This window comes from Marmota monax, unplaced genomic scaffold (assembly GCF_021218885.2).
Source record: "Marmota monax isolate L192 unplaced genomic scaffold, Marmota_monax_Labrador192_F-V1.1 WCK01_AAM20220418_F8-fsc00060, whole genome shotgun sequence".
Classification (NCBI taxonomy): domain Eukaryota; kingdom Metazoa; phylum Chordata; class Mammalia; order Rodentia; family Sciuridae; genus Marmota; species Marmota monax.
Window position 1 is genome coordinate 9,176,076 of NW_026692826.1, and position 25,493 is coordinate 9,201,568.

Below are 25,493 nucleotides of genomic sequence, written 5' to 3' on the forward strand. Positions count from 1 at the left end.
GGCAGGGGGTTCCACTGTCCCTAACGACTAAGTATTTTGTATTTCAACAGTGATCTGAAAAGAACCCCTTTTAATTTTTTTTTTTTTTTGTGTGTGTGTGTACTGGAAATTGAAGCCAGGGTCACTCAAACACTGAAGTACATCTTCTAAACATGAACAAAACAGAACAAAACAAACCCCCAAACCCTAGAGTATGGGATGTGAGTGTTCTGGGGTGTTCGGGGCCCTGGCCTGACCCCTGCAGGTGATCCAGGGATCTGCTCCAAGAGCCCTCCTAACTTGAGATCTGACCAGCCCCAGCCTGACCCTGAGATGTGCAAGTCCATGCCTGGTCTCCTGAGCACCCTGCCCCAGGACCCAGCAGGAAGGGGCTCACTCAGGGCTCCACAAGGGCCAACTGGAAGCAATGCAGAGCCAGGCCCAGGATTGGAGTGGGGCAAAGCTGGCAGGCGGCGGAGCTGGGCGCCTGCGCACACTGGGCCGGTGTGTGGACTGAACTTGGCTTTATGTGGCCTGAGGCCGCCTTCCCCCACAGCTGGTGTCACAATTAACAGGGCTGCCAAGACCTGGCCTTTTGTGCTCATCACATTTTATGTCCCCAAGGGGACCCTGCCATCCTCGGTTTACAAGGTCTCCGTGGTCCCAGATTATCAGATAGACCAAACACCTGCTGGCTGGCCTAAAGTCCAGAGGGGGCCTGTGGCCACTCTTGCATGTGAAGCTGCGATGACACTTTCTCTGGGTGCTCTCCGACAGCACGTGGCCAGAGAGCCGGCTTTGGACGGCTGCAGTTGAACGGAGCAGGCATCACACAGAGCACGGCATCCCTCCGTGGGGCAGCGACTCACCCCAGGTCGGAGCCTGCTCTCTGGACATCGCACTGCAACCGGCCTGGCACGGGTGCCTCGCGCTGCTCTTCCTTCAGACCCCGCGAGAGCTCCAGTCTCTCACCCCCTGTCAATCAGACGCCATCCCTCTGGAGCTTTCCACAGCGTGCAGATTCCTCAGGTTCTCGAACGGCCCTTTGAAAGGACATCTTTCCCTACCCCTCACCCCCTTGGGTGGAGCTCAGTGCAGTTCTAGAGGGAATACTGAGCAAATCGGCAGGGTGGGCTGTGAGAGTGCTGGGACCCAGAAGCTGTCCTCGTGGCTGCTGGAGCACGTGTGTGGCGTGCACACTGTGCTGCGGTGACACGCTTCCCGGTTGGGGCAGGCGCAGGAGCACCCTGGGATTGCCGCATCCCATGGTGCACCAGCGCTGCCTTCTTAGGTCTGACATTTGTGTGTTTGCTTGTCAGGATTTTGCCTTCTGGACACAATATTCTCTTCTGCACAAAACTGTAAGACTCCATGAGTGAATGGGGCTAATATCAACCCGGCAGGCTGCGAGAGAACTGAGGGTAAGTGTCCAGCACCCAATGGGGCCGTGCTGTCCCACAGGGCCGCCTGCATACATAGGTATTCACATCTAAGCTGTTTAAAAGTAAATGACATTAAAACTCAGCCATTCAGCTGTGGCAGGCAAATTCCTCTGCTGAACCACCTGGGTTTAATGGCTACCCACTGGGCAGCCCAGATTGGACTTCCCATCCTTGTGGGCCTCAGCAGCAGTGGAGCTGCCCTAGTGACTCCATGGTGTGCAGAACAGCAGTCCTCAGGCTGTGCCTGCCCTAGTGACTCCATGGTGTGCAGAACAGCAGTCCTCAGGCTGTGCCTGCCCTGGTGACTCCATGGTGTGTAGAACAGCAGTCCTCAGGCTGTGCCTGCCCTGGTGACTCCATGGTGTGTAGAACAGCAGTCCTCAGGCTGTGCCTGCCCTGGTGACTCCATGGTGTGTAGAACAGCAGTCCTCAGGCTGTGCCTGCCCTGGTGACTCCATGGTGTGTAGGACAGCAGTCCTCAGGCTGTGTCTGCCCTAGTGACTCCATGGTGTGTAGCACAGCAGTCCTCAGGCTGTGCCTGCCCTGGTGACTCCATGGTGTGTAGAACAGCAGTCCTCAGGCTGTGCCTGCCCTGGTGACTCCATGGTGTGTAGAACAGCAGTCCTCAGGCTGTGCCTTTCCTAGTGACTCCATGGTGTGTAGAACAGCAGTCCTCAGGCTGTGCCTGCCCTAGTGACTCCATGGTGTGTAGAACAGCAGTCCTCAGGCTGTGCCTGCCCTGGTGACTCCATGGTGTGTAGAACAGCAGTCCTCAGGCTGTGCCTGCCCTGGTGACTCCATGGTGTGTAGAATAGCAGTCCTCAGGCTGTGCCTGCCCTAGTGACTCCATGGTGTGTAGAACAGCAGTCCTCAGGCTGTGCCTGCCCTAGTGACTCCATGGTGTGTAGGACAGCAGTCCTCAGGCTGTGCCTGCCCTAGTGACTCCATGGTGTGTAGAACAGCAGTCCTCAGGCTATGCCTGCCCTGGTGACTCCATGGTGTGTAGGACAGCAGTCCTCAGGCTGTGCCTGCCCTGGTGACTCCATGGTGTAGGACAGCAGTCCTCAGGCTGCGCCTGCCCTGGTGACTCCATGGTGTGTAGGACAGCAGTCCTCAGGCTGTGCCTTTCCTAGTGACTCCATGGTGTGTAGCACAGCAGTCCTCAGGCTGTGCCTGCCCTGGTGACTCCATGGTGTGTAGAACAGCAGTCCTCAGGCTGTGCCTGCCCTGGTGACTCCATGGTGTGTAGAACAGCAGTCCTCAGGCTGTGCCTTTCCTAGTGACTCCATGGTGTGTAGAACAGCAGTCCTCAGGCTGTGCCTGCCCTAGTGACTCCATGGTGTGTAGAACAGCAGTCCTCAGGCTGTGCCTGCCCTAGTGACTCCATGGTGTGTAGAACAGCAGTCCTCAGGCTGTGCCTGCCCTGGTGACTCCATGGTGTGTAGAATAGCAGTCCTCAGGCTGTGCCTGCCCTAGTGACTCCATGGTGTGTAGAACAGCAGTCCTCAGGCTGTGCCTGCCCTAGTGACTCCATGGTGTATAGAACAGCAGTCCTCAGGCTGTGCCTGCCCTAGTGACTCCATGGTGTGTAGAACAGCAGTCCTCAGGCTGTGCCTGTCCTAGTGACTCCATGGTGTGTAGAACAGCAGTCCTCAGGCTGTGCCTGCCCTGGTGACTCCATGGTGTGTAGAACAGCAGTCCTCAGGCTGTGCCTGCCCTGGTGACTCCATGGTGTGTAGAATAGCAGTCCTCAGGCTGTGCCTGCCCTAGGGACTCCATGGTGTGTAGAACAGCAGTCCTCAGGCTGTGCCTGCCCTGGTGACTCCATGGTGTGTAGAACAGCAGTCCTCAGGCTGTGCCTGCCCTAGTGACTCCATGGTGTGTAGAACAGCAGTCCTCAGGCTCTGCCTGCCCTAGTGACTCCATGGTGTGTGGAACAGCAGTCCTCAGGCTGCGCCTGCCCTAGTGACTCCATGGTGTGTAGAATAGCAGTCCTCAGGCTGTGCCTGCCCTAGTGACTCCATGGTGTGTAGAACAGCAGTCCTCAGGCTGTGCCTACCCTAGTGCATCCATGGTGTGCAGAACAGCAGCTCTCAGGCTGTGCCTGCCCTGGTGACTCCATGGTGTGCAGAACAGCAGCTCTCAGGCTGTGCCTAGACCTTTCCTACTCCATTCTTCCAAGCAGTAGTGTGCCATGAGCTGTTCCATTTTCAGTTTAAGTGCTGAGGTGACTCCATGGTGTGTAGTGACCACACCTTTTTTGTACAAGTAAACACTGCCATCTGCTACCATAGGGCACAAATTGATGAATAAGCTACACGTGCCAACTTATCACGCCCTATCAAGGGACACCTGGACTCGTGGACATCCCTAATCATATCAGTAACACCAGATATGGGAGTTTTCAACCGCATCAGATGAGAACTCCTCACTCAAGGCCCATAAAAGGAGTGGCACTCAAGACGGGACACAGCAGCACCCTGACCCCATCACCTCATCACAAGTCTTGCCCAGGAAAATCACCACAGCCTTGAACCTCTGCATTTCTGTCCTGCAGCCTTAGCAGAGTGGGATTTTTCCTGCTCGTGATGACCAAGCCAGTCCCACCCCAAGCTGACCCTGTGAGACTGCCAACAGGACCTTGGCCTAGAATGAGTTCCTGCCCTGTGACCGCTCTGCCTCTGAGCAAGTTCCTTGCCTGGTTCCTGTTCTTATCTGACCACCTGCAGGGACTCTGCATCCACATTGGCTTCTGCCTTTGCTCTAGTTCAGCCTCCTGGACTCTGTGGCTGCCTTGGCCCTTCTAAGCCTTTCTATAACACACGTGTGTGCATGCGTGTGCACACACACGTGTATTTGTGTGAAGAGTGGTGTGTGACTTATAAAAATGTTAGAAATTAAGATTGGAATAAAAGAACCTGTGATGTGGCTTATGACCACCAGGTGACCCACGAGTGTTCAGTGAATTGTCACTTGTGAATTCAGCATAAATTCTGAGACTGAGGACAGACCCAGACGTGTTCCCCTATGTCACTGATGCCGCTGGCTCAGGACAAGGTGCAGTGCGGTCTGCCCACAACCTAAGAATCCTCCTGACACGAGCAGGCGTTTCCATGTGCCCGTGTCACACTAGTTGCCAAGCATCTGTAGCCTGTCCTTTCTGTCTCCTAAGCTCTTCAACAAACATTCAACTAACTTAAGATTACCGGAGTTCTCAAAAACGCACGTGTGTTGCCCGAGAAGCAAGGTCCACACTGATGGACGTCAGCACTGCCAACACAGAGGCCAGACAAGAGGGGCAGGACCGCACGTCCTCGTGCTCAAGGGCCATCAGCCATACCGCTGCCACTGGGCCCGCGCCTGACCCCTGGAACAGAGGGGATTCATGTGCCCTGGCTCCACTCTGGGAGAGGGCATAGTGACCCACCCGTCTGGGCCAAGCAAGGTGGGGGTCCACACGGGCGTGGCCTTCTGGAGGGCTTCATATCAGTGCCATTCAGCTGTCCTCCCAGGTGGGAGGGTGGACAAGCTCCTCCCTCTTTATGCTGTGGCCGCAGGCTTTGCTGTTCTCCTGGTCACCTGCCTGCCTGGGTGGGGCGCGTGCAGCACACTCCAGGGAGAGCTCTGCTGGTCAGTGTTCACCGTTAACACACATGTCCTCGGCACAGCAGGCCGGGGCTGCCGCCCCCCAGCATTTGGTTTTCAAAGGACAGATGGCCGCACCAACTGCAGTGAGCCAAGCAAGCACGAGCCCAGCCCCTTCCCCTGCCTGAGGAGGCAGGACGGAAGCTGCACCCAAGCTGAAGGGCCCAGACACCCAGGCTGGCGAGGAGAGGCTGCAGCGTTCACAGGAAGGCCACAGGGAGCAGCACCGTGCCTCCCCTCGGTGGCTTTGAGGGAGACGTTTTCTCTGGCCCAGTGAAAGACGGTTTTCGTGCTGCTGGAGGAGTCGAGTTGCAGCAGTGCCTTGTGTGCTGGAGCCAACTAAATGTCTCAGTTCTCAGAAAGTCCTTTTAATACCTCAGTCTCACTGAGAGCGAGCTCAGGGCTTTCATGGTGACTGAATATGTCAACAGACTTGCTGGGGTGTGGTCAGCTGTGGGGGCCCGAGGGCACCTCCTGGGCACAGCTCCAACCAGCACACGCTCAGGAACAGCCAAACCTGAGACACCGAGCAGACTGTGTCACTCCTCTCTACCAACTTTAGACAGGAATTTCACTTTTGCAAGTTCTCAGATCCTGTTTTTCAATGCAGTATCTTTTGTTTTTTAATGATGATTACACAGAAATATCCAGAAACATGGCCAGACATTTTTGGAGAACCTTCTGAGCCAGAGATCGCCACCAGCAACAGCAAAGAGGAACCTTCCCGGGCTACCACACCCAGGAAGAGCGGGTGTTCAGAGTTCTTATGAGTCATTAGGTTTAAGTGTTTAATAGTGCAGCACTCGGCCCCGCCCACTCTGGACGATGTGGGGTTTGTGGAGATAGACCACGGGTTCTTTGCCCTGCAAGGCTCCGGAACCTTCCCCACTAGCTAGCGCCTCAGGAGTTCCACGCGGGAAGAACCAGGTGTACCACCCTCCCTGTGTTCACTCCCTGATCTAGAAAACCAAGCAAAGGAATTCCCACGCTAACAGTTGGAGGACTCTGCAAACAGGTGGGCAGAGGAGGATGAAAGATAGGAGGGTACAGAGACCCCCAGAGACCAGGCCCATTCCAGAACCTTCCACTGACCCCCACCGAGAGACTCTGGTGGGATTCCCTGGGCCAGCTGCAGCAGGACCTGGAGCCCAAGTGGGTTGGGGTGGCCTCCAAGGGCCGAGGTTGGACCTGCCTAGCCTGGGCTCTTCCCTGGTGGGTGAGATGCCCTGGGCCGCTCCTCCTGCCTTGGTCGGCTCTCTGCTCGGGAGCCTCTCTCCCTCCCCTCTCCCCCAGGCTTCCTCATTCCTCTCCACAGCAGCGGGTTGTGGAGTCCTTGTCCTCGGCCCAGCAGAACACGGCCACCGACTCCCTTCCTCAGGAGGCTACTAGGGAGACACTGGTAAAGAGTGAGTCCAGGCTCCCCAGGAGAGGGAGGCAGCGGGCCTCAGGACGCTCTGCCCCCCCCCCCCCCCCGAGCCCCAGTGGGCGGTCAACAAGCCGCCAGCCACTCCCTGGGTGACAGCTGGAACGGCTGTGCCCAGCAGTCATTCTGGGGAGTGTGGCCATGTCTGATGGAGTCAGGCCTGGTCTCCGAGGGAAGCTGGCACAGGCAGAGCTGTGGGATGCTCAGGACCCACAGCCTCCCATGACCTTGAAAGTGGGAGAGACTTTTCAGGAGGGGCCTTTACAGTGGGTGCCAGAGTCTCACCTTCCCTATTCTTAACACTGCCTGGGTTTGTCTCAGCCCTAAGGAAACGGGGCAGGGGGCTGGGTCCTCCTCCCGGGTCCGAGCACTCCTCGCGGCTTGCCCAGTGGGCCTGGCCTTGGGCCCCGTGGCACCCTAGTGCCACCCATCGCACCTCTGAACACAGCTGCTTAGTTTTCTTGGCCCCTCCAACTCGGTAGTGAGCTAAACTGAGGATGGACACAGGCTGCTTTTTCTTTTAAATCAGAAGGAAATTAGGAAATGAGTAACGACAACCGCGCGTACGGCCTGCTGTGCCTGGAGCTGCCCAAGGGTGGGACCCACGCAGCACAGCTGCTCGCAGGCCCTTACCTCCGGTGCTTGGAGTCGGGAGCTTGGCCAAGCTCCCCTAAGTGCTCGGAGCAGGCTGGACTCTCATGAGCGTCCAGCAGTGTCCCACACGGAGGGGCTCTCAACACGCTTTCTAAAGCACGTGGACGCGGGAGCACAGGCCGGCATGAAAAGACCCAAGGCATTTCTTTCAGTCCCACCACTGGTGGGCATCTGGACTTAGAAGGAACACAGCCCACGCGAGGACAGAAACCTCCGAGGGCAGGACGACTTGGTGGATACTGAGACGCTGGGCTCCACTCGGGCACCTGCTTTAGGACCTGCCTGAAATGCTGACCTGGGAGACTAGGAGGGATGCAGGGAGGGCAGCGTGCGGCCCTAGAGGGGTGTGCTGGCCGACATCACTGCGTGCTCACAGCAGCGCCTGGTCTGGGCACATCTGCAGGCTGGTCCTGGCTCCTCTGCACTGTGGGTTGATTCAGGGTTACAGTACCCTGTCCTGATCAGGGGACACACAGTTGGCCACCCATGGCCCATCCTCCCTGACCCTCCGCCTCTTTATCAGTCCTAGCTCACTTCATTTGACAAGAGACAGAGAAATCAGAACTGTAAGCATCTCGTGATGCACGATATTGATGATTTACAATCTCTTCTTCTGACTTGAGGATGTGCTTACTTATCAGGCGTGGTGTGACTCACAAATGGTACTGTGGGCCGGGGACACAGACACCAGGAGGCTGAGACCCTAGGGGACAGGGGTGTGCTGCTTTGGGGCTGCGCCTCCCACCTGCCGGGCCAGCCACTGGGTGCCTGGAATGTGCCCAGGCCCTGCTGCAACCTACGTGAGAGCACCAAGGGTGTGAGGACCTAGAGCAAAACAAAGCAGGACAGAACAAAACGGCACGCCCTCCATCAGTCAGTTCACGTGGATTCTAAGCTGAGTGATAGGCTGAGGTTTATCAGGCTAAAAAAATAATATTAAAACTGATGTGGGGGGGGGGCTGGGGTTGTGGCTCAGAGGTAGAGCGCTCGCCTAGCACACGTGAGGCACTGGGTTCAATCCTAAGCACCACATAAAAATAAAATAAAGGAATTGTGTGCACCTACAACTAAAAATATATTTAAAAAAAACCAAACTGATGTCAGTGTTTTTGCTGACTTTCCCTCTGGCTGTTAGCAGGTGGTGTTACCAGCTTTCTTCTTCTCACGACCCCACCTACAGCTGCTGCCATGAGCAAGACCACCCAGCTCTGACTCCGCCCCAGGTGAAATGAAGACTGTCATGCCAAGGGCCGGAATATAAAGAAGGCTGAAGAGAAGTGCACCAGGGAGCAGGTGGATCAGTTTCTGTGCCCGGTGCCACAGCCTGAGACGGGGGTGCAAGGGCCTGACACCCTGCCGCAGCACAGGAAGGAGGCTGCTGTGAGGTGCTTTACAGTGTCAACAACAGGAAAGAGACTGCAAGCCACAGAGAGGGGGTTCAGAATCAGGAGATCAGGCCAGTCATTCTGAGACCTACCACACCACGCGATGGGAACAGTCTGGCACTCTGATCAAAGCTGTCTTCCTACTTTCGCTTTTGGTGAGACTAGATCCTTCTTGTGCAGAGTCTCAACATAAACCAGGTCCTTCATGGTAACTAAACCCATTAGCATTCGATATTACTGTTAATTATACAAGGAAAGTATCCATAGTGCGCTTTAAGCATGCGTTAAATGGTGAGTCACCCATCGGAATCTTCGTATTTATAAATCATTTAGGCAAGACACGCGATGGCACTGTCTTGACTTTAAGTAAGGTGGGGTATAAACAGAGCATGAGGCACTCACTCACTTGCTTCACATGGATGTTCTGAAAGCCACGCCCGGGAAATCACCCATTTGGCTTATATAGAAATCGAGCCCAAGCAAACCAGGGAAGGACGCACACTGCAGAACTGCAGACCACGTGGAAGGGTGTCAAGGCCCTAATCAGCTCAGCTCAGTTCCCTGGGTATTTCAGAAGTGCGGCTGTGTGGGTGGGGCGGGGTGGGCCAGGCTCAGCCTGCGAGCTCCAAGCACTGCCGTGGGTCTTGTCTGGCAGCACGCCTGGTTTCATGCAGAATACAGACAGTGCCCACGAAACGGAACCATTTCCCATGCCCTGCAACTGAGCGTAGATTGAAGGTTCACCACGCAATGCCGGGCAGGCTTACTCACAATGTGGACTGATTCTCTAGTGAACAGGAAGTGAGGCAATGAGGACCCGCTGGCCATCTGTGGTCCATGTGAATGTCATGTGTCTTATGCAACTCAGAAGGAAACTGCAAGAGCCCTGACTCAGAGACATTCCTGGGATCAAGGTGGTGCTGAGCATCCTGATCAAAGAGGGCTGAGGTGTACCTGAGGGGGAAGCTGGCAGACACTGTGCCAGAGTTCAAGGTCAAGTCTGAGTAGCTGGAAGAGTTGGGATGGTTTTGAATCTGCATTTTTCTGTTTGCTTATCTGTACTCCCAAATGTTCTATGAAAGGGAAGGGCACAGAGGGAGATGGCACCGCACAGGTGGAGAGGGGTGCGTGGGGGGAGATGGCACCGCACATGCTTATGGAGGGGCCAGGGGCCAGGCAGTCTGTGAGCTAAGGCCCACTCGGAGTTCTAAGGTAGGAGGGACAGGCCCTTGGCTCTGGAGGAAAGCCCAGCTGGCACAAGTGCAGGGCCAGCAGAGGGAGGAACCTGGCGCCTTGGTTTTGAAACCCCCAGTGGGCATCTGCAATCTGGGTCTCCGGGGCTTGACAGCTCCCTGGGAGACACACAAGCGTGGAGGCTGGGCGCAACCCCAGGAGGGAACCAGAGGGGTACAGTGGGTAACATGGACAGAGGGCCCTGGGCTTCCCCCAGCCACCAGGTGGTGGAATCAGAAGGCAGGGCCTCGGGAAACGGCTCCACTGTTTCCCATCACTGGACCGCTGAGGGATTCAGAACAAGTTCTCCAGCCTAGGGCTAGGGGCCTCCTGCCGCTGGCCAGAGTGAGGGCCAGAGCTCAGCTCCAGGGAGAGAGAAAAGGGAGGCTGAGCTCTGGAAGCCAATATGCTGAATTGGGGTTTGAGCACAGAAAAATCTGACCCGTCTCACGGTTCTCAGATTGGTCTAGATTCTCAGGCTTCTTTGAAATAGCAGCTGGTTAGACAGCATGAAATCTGGGAATACTACTAAAAAATAAGACATTTGAAAACACAGAGTGTGTTTGTGTGAGACGGAGGGAATGCGTAATCTCTCCTTTGGGAACCTCGGACTAAGGCCTTGGGCAGGGAGGGCCTCCCTCTGGGCCTCCTCCTCCCTTCTCTGTCTCGCCTTTCCTCTCCCCTCCTTCTCTCCTTGCCTCCATCCCTCTCTTCCTTCCTTCCTCTATTTCCCTCCAAGGGCAGGACCCACCGACCACACACACTCGTCCTGAATACACTGACAACTGTGACTGGTGACAGTGACGAGGCCACCTCGGGGCTGGCCACCTCAGGGGAGTCACCCACTGCTGTTTTGGGGACGAGGGCGTGGGATCAGTGTCTTACCTTACCGGCTTTCTCCGCACTCGACTCTCTCTTTCCCACGTGGTTTCCCATCCTCAGCCGGTGACCTCAGAGCTGCAAGAGAAGGGGAGGGTGTGAGCCGGAGGGCAGCACTTCAGCTCTCTACACTGGTTTCCCAGCAGAACAGGAATTCTGTGAGATGTCACACTCATTTTTAAGAAGGGAAAACCAAAGCCCTGAAAGCTGGGGAGATGTGGCCTCAGCCATCTCCTTAGCAAGTGCCACTGTCTCCAACCTCACAAAGAGCCAGAAACGGTGCAGCTCCAGTGCCCGAGCTCTGCCCAGGAGCAGACACCCTCCAGCATGTCTCCTCTTACATAGAAATGTCAACACGGGCCCACATGCAGATGCACAGAGTCACACCTCACACTCAGGTGTGACACAAGATGAACCGGGCGGTCAGGGAGTGCCCGGACCTTCGAAGGGCAGTGAGTCCTGCTGCCTGGGAGAACCTATGAGATCACAGAAGGGCAAAACCAGATGGAGACTGCACATCAGACAAGTATGCAAAGAATTTGCAGAATCTGCGGGGAAGATAAAGTCAGATGAAAACCAGCATGCGGACCTCCTTCTTACGCACTGAGCCAAACCTCAGCAACAAGTGCATTTACCTTTAACTCCAAAAAATGCACAGAACTAAAGAAGTTTAGCCAAAGCCATTCAAAATGAATGCCTGTCCCATCCTCTCTGGGCCTGCAGCAACCATGAGGAGCTGGTCAGCCACTTGTACCACCATGCTTGGCCTGGTCCCTGGTGACCAAAGGCTTTGGGGACAGAGACAGAAGTGTCATTTTTCATGACACATTCTTTTTAAATATGTGAGCACTGCTCCTCTGCTGTACCCAGGGTAAGTTATGTTCTAAAATGGGGAAGGGGAATTTCCTAAATGTTAGGAGTCTTGAATACAAGGCACGGCTCGTCGCTCAGAGGCCAGTCTCTAGACAGGAATGCTGCCAATACCTGGCTTACCTCCTTCCCACTGACCAGGGCCCTTGGTGACTGGACTATTCCCAGGGGCCATGTCCCACCATGCGCAGGAATCGGCAGGAGAGAAGCGAGAGGCTGCTGAGCACCACAGGTGGCCCTTGCTGGGATCCATGCTGGGCCGGGCCCATGCCCAGGTAAACGTACAAAAGGAGTCTCCATGCTCACATGCCAGTCTCCAAACCGAAACCGAGCAGTTACCGCTATAACAGCCCCGACTCCCAGACCCACCGGCTGCTCTTGGCACAGGTGAGCTCCTGTCATACTCTGCTAATCCCCGGGGAAGGGCGGCATGAAGTAGCCTGCTGCTGACCCGTGGCTTCTCCGCTGCTCTGGCCCTGAGCCTGTGAGCAGGGCAGCTCTGAGACGACCCACCCGCCCATTCTGTGTCTTTCAGCCCTCTGGACCAGGAGACCAACTTCTGCTCAGCCTGTCAGACGCTCGTCCTACCTCGTGGAGCAAAGTGTTGCTCGGTTCTAGAAGTGGAGACCAGCCAAGCAGGGTCCTGAGGAGTCACTGTCTGACTCCCACACATGCTGGGCAGCAGGACACCTGGGCAGCAGTTGTTGGATGGCAAGGCTGACCTGCCGTGCACACAGGAAGGGCCTGTGAGCCACACCTCCCAGGGGCCCGCACAGGACTTGAAAGGGGCTCTCTGTCCAGCACCCTGGACCCACTGCTGATGACGCTCTAGTCAGCCAAAGACACAGCTCCAGTGGCGACAGGCACTGCCGACTGAAGGACAGAGGGAACCTGTCCATAGTTTGACACGTACATTTCCAAAGTGCAGGCTCCCACAGGATTCCGTCATCCACCTTACCATTTACTTGAGTGGGGCGACCAGGAAGCCTGCCCTAAACCAACCTCTCAATGGGAAGTAGAGGTCGGGGCGACGTGTTACTCTGCTTGATAAGGTAAAAGGTAAAAGGAGCAAGAGAGATAGTATATTTTTGACCTTTTGGTGTCTAAACGAGAGTAGGTGTGTCCCTTGTGAGATGGAGATGAGAATGCTGGGAATTCGGGGCTTACATTTGACCCCTCTTTAAATCCACACAGTGTGGTTTAAACCAAGTATTGAGAATTCATAATACAAACGGAACAAATAGAATAACAATGCATCAAACATCGTGGATCTACCTTCTGTGTAGTAAAAAAGAACTGACCCATTCAAAAGTGAGCACAGTCAGCAGCGGTGCTGCATGCCTATGATCCCAGCAGTTCGGGAGGCTGAGGCAGGAGGATCCCAAGCTGCAGACCAGCCTTAATTTAGTGAGGCCCTCGGAAACTAAGTGAGACACTGCCTCAAAATTAAAAAAAAAAGACCGAAGGTGTGGCTGTGGTTTAGTCGTAGTGCCCTGGGTTCAATATCCAGCACCAAAAGAAACAGACAAAACAAACGGACAAACAAGAATGAGAACCTCACACAGCAAAAGTCGTGAATTCTGAGCTTCTCCTAGTCAGGACTGGCGCCTGGGTGTGGGCTAGTTGCCTGTCACAGGCCTGGAAAAGCCCACGTCACCGTCCGTCCTCTCCAGATGCCCATCCGCCTGGGCACTACCACACTCGGCTTCCTTCCACCCTCTGCTATCCGTCCTCACGCCATCTCCCCAGTTGGTATCAGCCAGGTCCAGAGTGGTGTTCTCTCCTCGGGAAAAGACCCTACGGATTTGTCCCAAATTGGAATGTAAATATTTGGGAGTTGCTTATGGGCAAAGGAGAGGTATCTAGGGACAAAGGGCCCTCGAACACAGCTGAAATCTAACCACAGGGTACTGAGCGGCTCTCGGGAGGTAGGTGGTGCTCTCCCGGTCAGTGTGTCCACTCCTCCCGGTCAGTGTGTCCTGATCAAACTTCATCCTGCTTCACAGTAAAGCTGCAGCTCTCTCACCTGGGGCACTGATGTCCATCCACACCTCAGAAACTCAAGGCTCCTGGACACAGAATCAGTCGCAATGACATAAGCCAGAACAGACTTTCAAACAATCCTGTAAACGAAGACCGACTTAGCGGCGGGAGGAGGGACAAGAGACACCAACAGCCCGTGCGCTCTGGATCAGGGCCTCACTGTTTTGTGAGCATCCGTACCTGCCCTGGGTCACCAGGCCATGGCAAGCACAGTCAGGTCACAGGCCCCTCGCTTCCGGACCCTGTGGTCCCATGGAGTCGGCCTGGGTAGATTCCACCCCGTCCCTGTTGGCCTTGGAGGGGAGTCACAGAAGGGTGGAGAGGCAGCCGGCCAGCTCTGGGCTTCCGCTGGTGCTGAGAGCCGGAGAGCCCTGGGCGGGCGGCTGGGTGCTGAGGCCACCCTTACCTTATCTCATTTGTACCACCGAGTGGAGGGAGCCAGAGGAAAGCCCGGGGAATGTGCGGGGGGCAGCAGCGAGGCCAGGCCCACTCTCAGCCTCTGGGCAAAGCAGCAGCTTCTCCTAAACGAGCAGAAAGGACAGGGACGGGCATCCAGGTTCTACGGGGCCTGCGACAGACTTCCAGACTGACAGTGGGACCCCTGCACGAGGAGGTCCCAGCCATCGGAATGTCTGAAGTCCCAGCGATACTGTCACGATGGCCACCCTTCGTCTCAGTACAGGACTAGCATTCAGCACGTGTGCTCGGGTCGGCAACTCGACTTCCTGGGAAGCAGCCCCGTCTGGACTGGCTCCCGAAGCACCTCAGCTCCTTGCTGCTCCCGGGACGAGTGACCCACTCAGAAGCCATGTGGCTGGTGCGTCGAGGCCGTGGTGCTGGGCACGAGGACCAGCCCCTGCTCCAGGCGCTTGGAGTCCCTCCGCAGCAGTTCAGACCTTCTAAAGCGACCCACAACTCGCAGTGCGACCCCAGCTCAGCGACCTGGGGCAAGACCTCACTCCCTGAGCCTCGGCAGGGCTGCTGGGGACAGGTGCAGGTCACGGTCGGGGCTGCCGGGTGCCCTGAGGGGCGCTGGAGGAACGGTGGGGCTGGGGTCAGGGCAGGGTGTCCCTGTGGTCTCTCCTCTTTCCGGGGCCAGTACTACCTGGGCCAGTGGGAGCAGCTGAAGACACACGGTCCAGCTCTCCACGATCAACAGGTCCCTGGGTTTGGGATCCCACGTGAGCTGTAGCCCTCACCTGACATGGCCAAGGGAAGGGGTGGGGGAAGGCGCCAGCCGTCCAGAGAAGCGTGAAGTCACAGGAAGATGAAATCCCCTGCCGGCCACAGCCAGCCAGGCCCCGGAGGCTGCGACTTGCCTAGGTCAGACCACAGAGCCTCAGGGCAGGGAGGTGGGGAGAGAGTGGGCAGGGAGACAGGCGCCCCCTGAGAGGAGGGCTCCTGTGGGGAGGACCGGGTCATCTTTGCCGTGCTTTATCCCTCTGGTTTCTATAAGCCCTGGGGTCACGTGAGTACCCCCATAAGCCCGCAAGCCTCCTTCCCATTCTAATGGAGAAAGTGAGGTTTAAGGGCCACATCTAGGTGAGCGTGCCTCTAGAAATGTATTTCATTAAAAGTAGCGTTACTGGGGCTGGGATTGTGGCTCAGCGGTAGGACGCTCGCCTAGCATCGGCGGGACCCGGGTTCGATTCTCAGTACCGCATAAAAATAAATAAATAAAGGCATTGTGTTGTGTCCATCTACAAAAAAGATTCTCTCTCTTTTTTTTAAAAAAAGTAGCATTACCAAAAAAAGTAGGGTTATCTTGATATTATATGCATTATGAATGTGCTCTATACAGAAACCAAGTTTTATGGTAGGTCTGAGATATCATGCATTCCTTAGTTATTAATTAACACAGGGTGTCAGTCAACTTTTTCACTGCTGTGACCAAAACACCTGATAAGAACAACTTAGAGGAGGAACATTTTATCTGGAGCCCACAGTCTCAGAGGTCTCAGTCCATCAAAGGCTGAGCCCCTGCTCTGGGCCCGAGGGAAGCGGCACAGCATGGCATGGCGGAAGGGTGTGGCAGAGGGAGGCTGCCAGCCTCCTGTTGGCCCAGGAAGCAGGGTGGGGGAAGGGGCCTCAGGGACAATGGACCCTTTCAAGACAGCTCCCAGTGACCCACCTCCTCCAGCCACATCACCACCAGCAAGTCCCCTCAAACCAGGACAGACTGGTCAGGTTACGGCTCTCACAGTCCAGTCATTTCCCCTCTGAACACTCCTGCATCAACAGCCTTTGGGGGAGACTCACAGCAAAACCACACTCAGTAGAGAGAGGCCTGCCACCACCTGCTCCCACCAACCCGCACCCGGACACACAGGACGACCGCAGAGCCTTTCCTCATCTGCTGCCTGATGCCGTGTGGTGAGAGTACATGAGAGGAACGACTGGGGTTTTAATACCACGCAGTCAGTGATTCTGTCTTCCCAGGTTCTGATTTCTCCTCTGTACAGAGTTCTGGGGTGTTGGAGAGAGGGTTACATAAGGAAATGCAGGGGACAGCAGCAGGCCCCTGGTGCCACTGGTTTCCTTCCGTAGAGAGTGACTTGCAAGTTTCACAAGGTGCAGAATGCAGGGTGAGACCAGCAGGGCCTTCCCTCTGTCCCCAAAGGTCAGTCTTTCCCACCTATTTTAGGTATAAAAGCTCAACCCTCTTGCAGTAAGAAATTTTCAGTAAATAAATTGCTTCACAGTGAGTAGGAAGCCAGAGAGCAGTTCATCATTTTGTCAGGTGCAATTATTTATGTGGATACTTCACAGTCATTTCTTCCTGTCCCACAGTCCACCACATTTACACAAGTGTGCACTTGCATGAGTGTGAATTTCCCGCGTGTCAAGCATTTGTCCAAGTGTGCACATGACAGTGAATATGCCAGCAAGACGGCCTTTGTGGGGAGGGCACAGGAGGACGGGGCGGGGGGGGGCGGTCAACCAGGGGAGCACAGAGGCTGATCCCCAGGTCCCCAGTTCTGAGCAGAGGAGGTGAAGGCCAGCTGGCGCAGGGAGGCAGAGTCTGGAGTCGGCCAGCCGGCAGTGCCAGCCTCACCAGCGCTTCAGACACACGTGTCCCAGGCCCCAGACTCTGTCCTGGAGGGAGGACCCGGGCCTGAGGGCACCGCCCACTGTGTCTGAGCTCAGAGGCGGAGCGGTGAGGAGCAGGAAGGAGAATGGCCAGAGGGAGGCCTTGGGAACCCACGCAGGGCTAGTACGCCTGGACCACGGCAAGGCTGTGCCTGCAGCTGCAGGACGGACGGAGGAGCGCCTCACCCTGCAGCAGGTTGACTTCACTTGGTCTACTTATAATTATGGATTAGTAAACGAGGAGGACACACAACTTCCGTCCCTAAATCACACATTCTCAAGAGGTCTTGCTTCACCTTAAATGCCACTTTCCACAGAAACCCTCTCCAACAGCCCCATCTAAATGAGACCCCTCAATCTTATGCTCTGCCAGGACGCTGTCCTCGCCCGTGACGGACCTGCCACTCTGGCACGTGTCTGTAACCATCCAGAGCGGACATCCTGGGCACCGCCAGCTCCACAAAGGCAGGTGACCAGTCCTTCCATTCCCCAAAGCTCACCGGGCCCAGCGCAGGGGGAACGAGAGGACAAACCCAGAGCACGGGAGCGCAGTCCTGCCTCTGCACACCTAAGCAGGACAGCCTGAGGGTCACTTCAAATTCAGAAATAATGCAGATGACAGCGCTGGCTTCCGGAACAGGACCAGCGGCACTGACCTCTGCTTTAAACTCTAGTGCTGGCTGAGGTGTCACAACTTTGCTACAGTTTAGCCTCCCCTCATTTCCCATACACAATACGTATGTAAAACAGGTTACTCAAAGTTTATAGTATAATTGTTTCACATTTTAATTCAAAGAATTTAGAATAATCTTCCTAAAATATTAAGCATCCCTGACAACTTAGGGATCATTTTTGAGAGGCCATGAGCTACCACTGATGGTGTGTTACTTGTGCCAGCCTCCAACCAGGGCTGAGCAACAGTAGCCTGCAGTTCCCAGCCGGCTCCAGGTGCTTGCTGAGGATTCACCACGCCTAGAGGTCAACCACTCTATTTTTATGTGAGTCCAAATTCCGAGGAACATGTTTTCTTCCTCTAGATCAGGGGTCGACAAATGGTGACCCGTGCCCAAGGGTTCCCCGGTTTCTGTGAGTGAAGCTGTGCTGGCATAGCACTGCGGCTTTCTGTGGGCCTCTTTCCTCCCGACCCCTTCTCGGCACCCCTGGAGTGGGCAGTGCAATGGCCACCTTGCGGCCCAAGAGTTCACAGTCTGGCCCTTTATAGAAAAGAGCTTCCTGGTCTCTGATTTGTAGACACCAGCAACCCTAAAACTGCCCAGCATGCTGGATGCACTGTTTCGTGCACAGATCTCCCATGATGTGTGGCAGGGACCTTCTCCCCAACACCCTTCCTCTCCTTCCCCCTTTAGCAGACAATCTTCTGCTGTTAGCTGGCCATGAGGCGTCCGGGTGGGGACTGCACTTCCCAGGGTTCTAGCAGGGGCATATGGGCACCTGCTGCAAGCTTTCCTGGTTCAGCCAGGGTTTAGGAAAAGTTGTTGTTATAGCTGCTTCACAACTAAATTAAAAATAAGACTCTTTCGGTATTTGGAAAATATGACACATACCTAAACAGGCACAGAGTGATTCATTGCAAAGCATTCAAATTATGACTGATTTTAAAAAAATGTGTTCAGCACACTCTGCTTACAGGGATTCTCAGGAAGCAGGAATCATAGTGGGTACCTGGGCTAACAGGACTTAAAAATCCCAGAGTACCTTTCTCTGTCTTCTCTGATTTCTGAAATCCCTGAGGCTGTGTCTGTAATACCCCACTGGCTTGGCTATTAGCCATCAGTGGGTCCGGGTCTTCACTGGACTTCAGAGGTCAGTGGACTTCATGCCCCATCTTCAGACCTGCAGTGGACCTCAGGGTCAAAGTGCTGGCTCCTAGATTCTGGTCTCCTCTGGCACAAGGCACCGCCCAGCACAAGTGACCCGTGGTGGATGTGGGAATCCCCTGGACTGAGAGTATTGCCCAGGGGTGACTGAGCAACCGCCCATGTGTGTGACCAGGCTTTCATAGTCACGGGTCACCTAGCATCCACTCCAGGAGGAAGCCATTTAGGAAAGGATGTGGTGGATCTGCAAATCTCAGTCGGCTCTGAGACCCCTGGACTGTGTGCGGACTCCTGAGAGAGAGAGCCGTGTGGAGTCCAGATGACAGAAAGGTCAGTGTCCTGGAAAGAGGAAACCCGGCTAGAGGTGGTGAAAGAGGAGGAGCAGAAGGTCCAGAGGGCCACCCTCGTGGCCTTTATAGGAGTACTGAGGGCAAGACAGAGTGGGCCTCGAGAAGGCTACAGAGCAGGAGGAAGAGAGAGCCCCAGCAGGCCGCTTCCTCTCGAGAGGCCTCTTCTCCAGAACCCAGGGCGGAGCCCCGGGCTGCAGGGTGACATTCTGTGGCCTCAGTGGCTGACGCTCCTGAGATCAGAGCTGGTGCTGGCCTGGGGGGTGGGTGCGGCTCAGCAAGAGGAGTGCATGTTGTCCTCCTGCAGATAAAATACCCCCACCCAAAATGTGGCTGCCATAGCCTGAGTCCGAGGGCAGCTCTGCCTCTCCTACTGTGAAGACCTCAGAGCAGACCCCAAGGCCAGGATCTCAGGCCTGAGATACAAGGTCGGAAGGAAAAAGAAGCCAAGCGAGGAGCCTCCCCTCCCTCAGCATCCCTGTCCTCCCCTCCTCCTCCCTCCGTCTCCCGCCCCTCCTCCCCTTCCTCTGTACCCACCGGCTTCGCCCGCCCTCTGTGCACAGTCACCCCTCGGGCCACCAGTGCTCGGGCCACTCTGTTCAAAACACAGGGGACAGCTGCCACCCTCAGCAAGGCCACCATGGAAGGATACAGACACACACACACACGCATGCACACACTCACACACAGACATCAATGCACACACATGCACACGAACACGAATGCACATGCACACACACTCACACTCACATGCACATGCACACTAGCAAACAAGAATACACATGCACACACTGTCACATACAAGCACATACATGCATGCATTCCATGCATGCACACACACAGATACACACACTCACACACATGCACACACGTGTGCACACACAACCACACACACAGAAAACACCTTTTCACAGACCAGAATGGGCCACAACTTAAGCAGGTGCCCTGTGGCCACAGCAAGCCACACCCACCCCTCTCCCAGCCCCTCGCATCTGGCACACACCTGGGGCTGTCTGTCTGGGCGTCAGAAATGCCCATGGGCCCCTTTCTCGGCCCAGTGAACTTAGGAGTGAGTCCTGGGGAGAGGAACAGGCAGCAGTGCTCTTTGCCTCCCTGGACAGGGGCGCCCAGGCCTACTTATTGGGTCGGGGTGGCCCCTCCCTCCTGTCCACTCTCTCCCTGGGGCTCCATCTGACTCATCTCCAAGAGCCCAGCCCTGCAGAGGCGCAGCTGAGGCTCTGCCCAGCGGGGCCGGGCAGGGCAGGGTGGCATGCTCCGTCTCCCTCTGGGCAGGTTCTGGATGGCCCCACGTGAGCGTCAGCATGGCCCCTTTGTCGCAGGCCGTCCACCACACCTGAGGGAGCTGACGCCCAGTCCCCAGAGTCCTCCATGAGCAGTCAGACAGGAGGCCCCACTTACCACCCCTACGCACAGACAGTCCCCAGGGGACATCAAACACCATCCCCTGTGAATGTCCAGATGGGGTGGTGACAGCCAATGATGGCAGCCTGCTCTGCCCTCATGCAGCCTGGATGTGGTTCAGGTGTCCAGGTTCACACGGGAGCTGTCCCCAGCCTGCAGTGCTGAGTGGTGGGACTTCTGGGAGGTGGGACCTGGTGGGTGCTTAGTTGTTGGGGTGCTGTCCTGGAGAGGGCTAGAGCAGCTCTCGAGTGAGAGTGAGTGAGTTGTCCTAAGAGCCAGAGCCTTGCCGGCTCTGTGGGTTGATGTGACCTCAGCCTACCACACATTCCTGCCAGCTGGCACGAGAGTCCAGACTGTCAGCCTTTGGAACTGTGAATTAAATAACCCCCTTCATTATGATGTCAATCTGCCTCAGGTATTGCATTACAGTATCAGAAAACAGCCTAATAAGATTTCTTAGGCATCTCCTCCTCTTACTCTTGCTTCTTGCTTCTTGGTGTTTTAGGAATAACTAGAAATACAATCTGATAATGTTGGCAGTTTTTAAAAGCTTCTGTGACTATCCCAGTGTAGATTGCACAAAGCCTATTTACTGTTTAATCTTTGCTGACATCCAATATGCTCTCTGCTTTCTTTGCACAGAGAGTCTGATAAAGAAAAGCAATCAACACAGCATTTAAAATAAAGTGTAAAAACTATGTTGATGGTAGAAGGCACATGCATAGAGAATGCGTGGAGCCTGGGAAGATGGGCACACAGCCTGGCCATTGAGGCTGGGGCACCTTCCCAGGAAATGTGGGTTGAGTGGTGTCCCCCAAGAGATATGTCCAAATTCTGTCCCAGAGCCTGGGGACGAGAGACTTACTTGGAAACAGGTCTATGAAGGTTCACCTGGTTATCTAGCTGAGGGTGAGGGCGGGCCTCTTACAAGACAAATAGAGGAGGATCTGGTCACAGACACATGGAGGAAGCCGGGAGGAAAGCCACGTGACCGGGTGGGGACTGGAGCCATGTGGCCCCAAGTCTAGCACATCGGGAATTCCCAGCAGCCCCAGGCCGGGCAGGGTCCCTGGGGAGCTGCGGGGAGCAGGACTCCCTTGGCACACGCGTGCTTGTCCTTCCTTTGCCCCGTGTCATCGCCGCTCTGCAGTCACACTGGTCTTACTCATAGGAATGCACGTGCCCTCTGCTGGCTTTGGTGGGCCCCGTCACGGAGACGCCTGCGTGGCGGCCCCACCCAGGGCAGGCGGGAGGAAGTCGTGGAGGCTGGAGGGGCAGACATGCCCCAGCGAGCAGGGCCGTTCCCGCCCTCCCTGGCTGGCTCTAGGCATTCGGCCCACGTTCCTTATCTGTAAACCGCGAGGGCAAGTTTCGCTTCCTGGAAGTGCTGTGGAGACCGCTGGTGAGCATCCTACAGTCCTGGGGTACACGCCACTGGACTGGGCCTTTCCCCGTGTCAGCCCACCCATGTGCATCTCCCTCCCCAGCAGAGCAGGGACGACTGTGCATGACCACGGGTCACATGTCCAGCATGACCCAGGGCTGGGCCTTGGCAGGCGGAGGGCGTTGCTCTCAGCAGGGTCAGCAATGCCGCGATGCAAGAGTGCTTCTTGGGCTCGGTGAGCCCTACGTCTGCTCCAGAGCGGCTCAGCCTCCTGGACGTCAGACGTGATGGCTCTTGGTGCCAGTGTGTAGCACAAGGAGCAGGCCCCTTACAGGCCAGTTCACATGCTCCTGGCCCCAGGAGATGGCATGATTAAAAGAACCTAACCCTTCCTAAAATAGGACTAAGGGTCCTAGGGCTGGAGCTCTGAGACCTGCAGATCATAACCAGGGAAATTAGAACTTCCCGGCAGGGGACCTGGCTCAGAGCCCATCTGCAGAGGCTTCACGTCTGCATGGGCACACAGCAGTTTACTGAGTGACTTCCCCAGACCTTTCCAGAACCTGGCAGATTCCAATCAGAGGGAAAAACTGCCATGTGAGGTCAACCCCACTCTGGCCCTGTAGAGGACGCAGCTCAGAGCCCACCTCCTAAGGGCTCCTGCATCTTCACAGGGGCACACCACCTTTTCTGGCTAGTCTTGAACTTCCTGAGATGCAGAGAAAGTTCAAGAATGCAGCAAGTGACGAGGATGTTTAAGGAACGGGGAGGGAGGCCCGCCCCAAGACAGCAAAGTGAGGAGAGAGGCACGCGGGGTCTGGGCGCAGGCCACTGAGGCGGCACACACACAGGTGTCCCTGTGCCGAGTGCCCACTGCTCCCAACAGGCTGTCTCCCCTCACAATCCCCACTTCTCAGAGCCGAAGCGCATGAGGGTTAGGGAGACCATGTGTCACAAGCCCACAGAGTGGCCACCACAAGGCCCGGCAGCAGCCCCTGGTCTAGCTGAGCTGTGTTCCTGCTGTCGTGCAGCCGGAACTGACCAGGGGACTTGGTGCTACAGAAAGAGGGTTCTCTGTGCATTAAGTCTTGGACTTTTAAGGAAAATAGGCCTGTGGAAATGTTCGAGGGGCAGTTCCTCCCCACTTCACCCTCTTCATGTCTGTTCTGATGACAAAAACGTGAGCCACTTTGAGGAAGCTTTTATATTTTACTTTCTTCGTATGAAAACTATCAGAGTAACAATAAGCAGCGGAGCCTTCTGGGAATGTGTCTTTAAGCTAGGTATTTTGCACAACTCTGTTAGTGAAAAAGTGGATTTAAGAGAGTAACTCAATAACCAAGCCCCAGGTGTGCAGCGTACATATGAGGCTGATAGCAAGCCTGCATTTTGAACTTGAACTTGGTGAGGGTTTTCTGCATGCCGCTTAATATCTAAATGTCGTCTTTGGGACTAGAAGATCCATAGACTTTCAAAAGCAATGATTTATTACCTCTATATTGAGGCTTTGTAATGTCATCACTCCACAAAAATCAAGATTTTCCAGGAATGCCTTTTGTAAGAAGTGAAGATTAGGGTTTGAAAACTGCAAACATCTTGGCAGAGTAAATTCACAATTTTGTGGCATGACTGGTAAATCATGTCTACACTGAAATTATTTTTTAAAAGCATCTTAATCACATCGACTCCAGAGTTACACTAGTCAACAAATAATTTCTCCTTTGATCCCTACAGAGAATCCAAACACAGAGGGTGACATCCAGATAATGCAAAGCCAACTTGAAAGGGCCAGAGTGCGACGGAATGGGAAGAAATGGATGGGGGCAGGAGCCTGGATCCTGCTGCAGGCCCCTCCCCAGGCCCACTGCTCTCTGAGCCTACCTGACTTTACTTCCAGGAATGGGGGCCTGGTTCAGGAGGCTCAGCCCCCAGCATCTGCTGTGATCACTGCAAGGACAGGTGTGGACTCCCTAGTTACACTTGTTAAGGAACGTGGTGTGTCTACGAATCCAAGTCCTGGGGCCAGCAATGGGCAGATGCTCAGTAAGAACGGTGCAGAGAATGAGGGACGCACAGGCAGAGCCCTAGAGCCACCCTGGTGCCCTGACCAGGTGTGCCCAGCACACAGCAGCCCCTGCACATGAGTTTGAGGCCATCAGACTGCTCATGGGCTTGTGGCATGGCCTTTGACTAGGGCTTTGCGAGGCCCACTGTGTGCTCCGCAGCCAGGCAAGCCGGGGACACTCCAGGGCAGGGGGAGGCCTGCCAGGGAGGGACCTGCCTCAGATGCTGTGCCTGGCACACCGCTGTTACCATGAGCCCCTCCGGAGGAGCAGGGCTGGGCACAGAGGGGAGCTGGGCAGGATGTCTGAGGAGCCTGGCTGGTCTGCAGACCACACGCCTCCTTCCCGGAGCACCAGGCTGAGCGCCCCAGGCCCCAGGGAGGCAGAGTGCTGGAGTGAGGAGGGAGTGGAGCCAGCACCCCCAGAGCACGGGGCACTGCCCGTGGCCATGGCACAGAGGTCCTGCTGGCAGCCGCCTGGCTCCCGGCATCTCCAGAGCAGACGCTGCCCCTCGGAAGGTGAGGGCGGCCTCGATCAGACAAGATGACTGCACCCAGCACACCATCACCATGACAAGTCTTGGTTAAATATGTTGAAACATCCGACAGCTCCGGGGGAGGCGTCTTCTATGAATCAGATCCTTTTTCCAAAGTCCTCATGCTGGGAATAGAACACTCTCCTGAAAGCTCTGTCCCAGTGCTGCTGAAATAGGAACCTCCGGAACAGGTCACTGCACACAGCATCTGGTGCTGCTGTGACCAGCGGTGCCAGGTGACCTCCAGCTGCACAGCTGCACAGGGGCATGGTGGGTTCCGGCTGTGGTTGGGGCTGCCATGTGGGGCGAGGTGCAGGTGTACCGGCTGGGAGGAGGGAAGGGTGGCTCTCCTGCCCTTCTTCCCCGCCCATCACCACCTTCTGCATCTCCGAGTCTCCCTGTCACACAGGTGGTCCCTGACCTCTGGTGGTTCTGGTATGATTCGTGGTTTTCTGCTGGTGTGCGAGTCACACAACCACTGTGTTCAATCGAAGCAGAGTCCCCTAGGTGACACGAGATGCCCCCTCCTTAGGTCGGGACAGGCTGTGGCAGAGGCCTCTACCGGCAGCAGGCTCCTGGAGGCCTCCTGAGTGTGTTCCAGGTGGGTAGATGGCTCTGCGGCTCGGGAGGTCACCTACAGCATTTGCACTTCTCATGTCCTGTGCTTCCCCTGGACTCATCAGAGGTGGCTCCATTCTGTGAAATGCACATAATTCACCATGAAACCGTCACAGCAGAGACTGAGAACTGTAGGCAAAGTGGCTGGGACGATCTCCCAAAAGGAAGACCGGGAAACACTCGGATTTGGAAGAACAGGACTGTTACCCTCAGAGCCACCACCCAATGGAGGACGGTGGGTCCTGAAATGTAGCTCAGTGGAAGGAGGTCGGGCACACAGCTCTCTGGGTGGAGCCCAGGGTAAAAGCTTCACATCCTTCTACGTGTGTGGTGGGCAGCAAGCGAAGGCTGAGCTTGGAACACAGGACTCGGTGAGATGGCCAGGTCACATTCGACCACGAGAAGAGCAGCTTTCGGCTTGGTTTGTTTTTGTTTGAAATAAACAACATTTTGTCCAGGTTTCAATCTCCCCTTGTATTAAAATTCACTTGAAGTTCCTACAGCTCGCTTTATCCCGGTACTGCCTCTCTCTAAATTCCTCACTCAGTAGCCCACGTCCCCCGTCACCTGGAGAGCCTCGAAACAGGACGTTTCCCGTGTGCTTTAATGTGCCGTATCTGTGCCTTCCGTGTCCCACCTCCCC

The 25,493-nt window shown here is 55.6% G+C and overlaps 1 protein-coding gene and 1 long non-coding RNA gene across 10 annotated transcripts in view; one reads left to right on the forward strand and one right to left on the reverse strand.

The window, feature by feature from the left end:
- Mbp (myelin basic protein) overlaps positions 1 to 25,493 on the reverse strand; it is a 101,965-nt gene that overhangs the window by 69,302 nt on the left and 7,170 nt on the right. For all 9 annotated transcript variants that reach the window (XR_009227126.1, XM_046448574.2, XM_046448570.2 and 6 more), the window contains exon 2: positions 10,647 to 10,718. Coding sequence is in view for 8 of the 9 variants with exons in the window: in XM_046448574.2 (XP_046304530.1) it covers positions 10,647 to 10,697 (51 nt within the window). In the remaining variant the exon portion in view is untranslated. The remainder of the gene's footprint in view (positions 1 to 10,646; positions 10,719 to 25,493) is intronic.
- On the forward strand, positions 18,637 to 24,710 carry LOC131424332 (uncharacterized). Its single transcript, XR_009227127.1, has 2 exons — positions 18,637 to 18,811; positions 23,369 to 24,710. It is a non-coding gene; the product is annotated as an uncharacterized LOC131424332 (long non-coding RNA).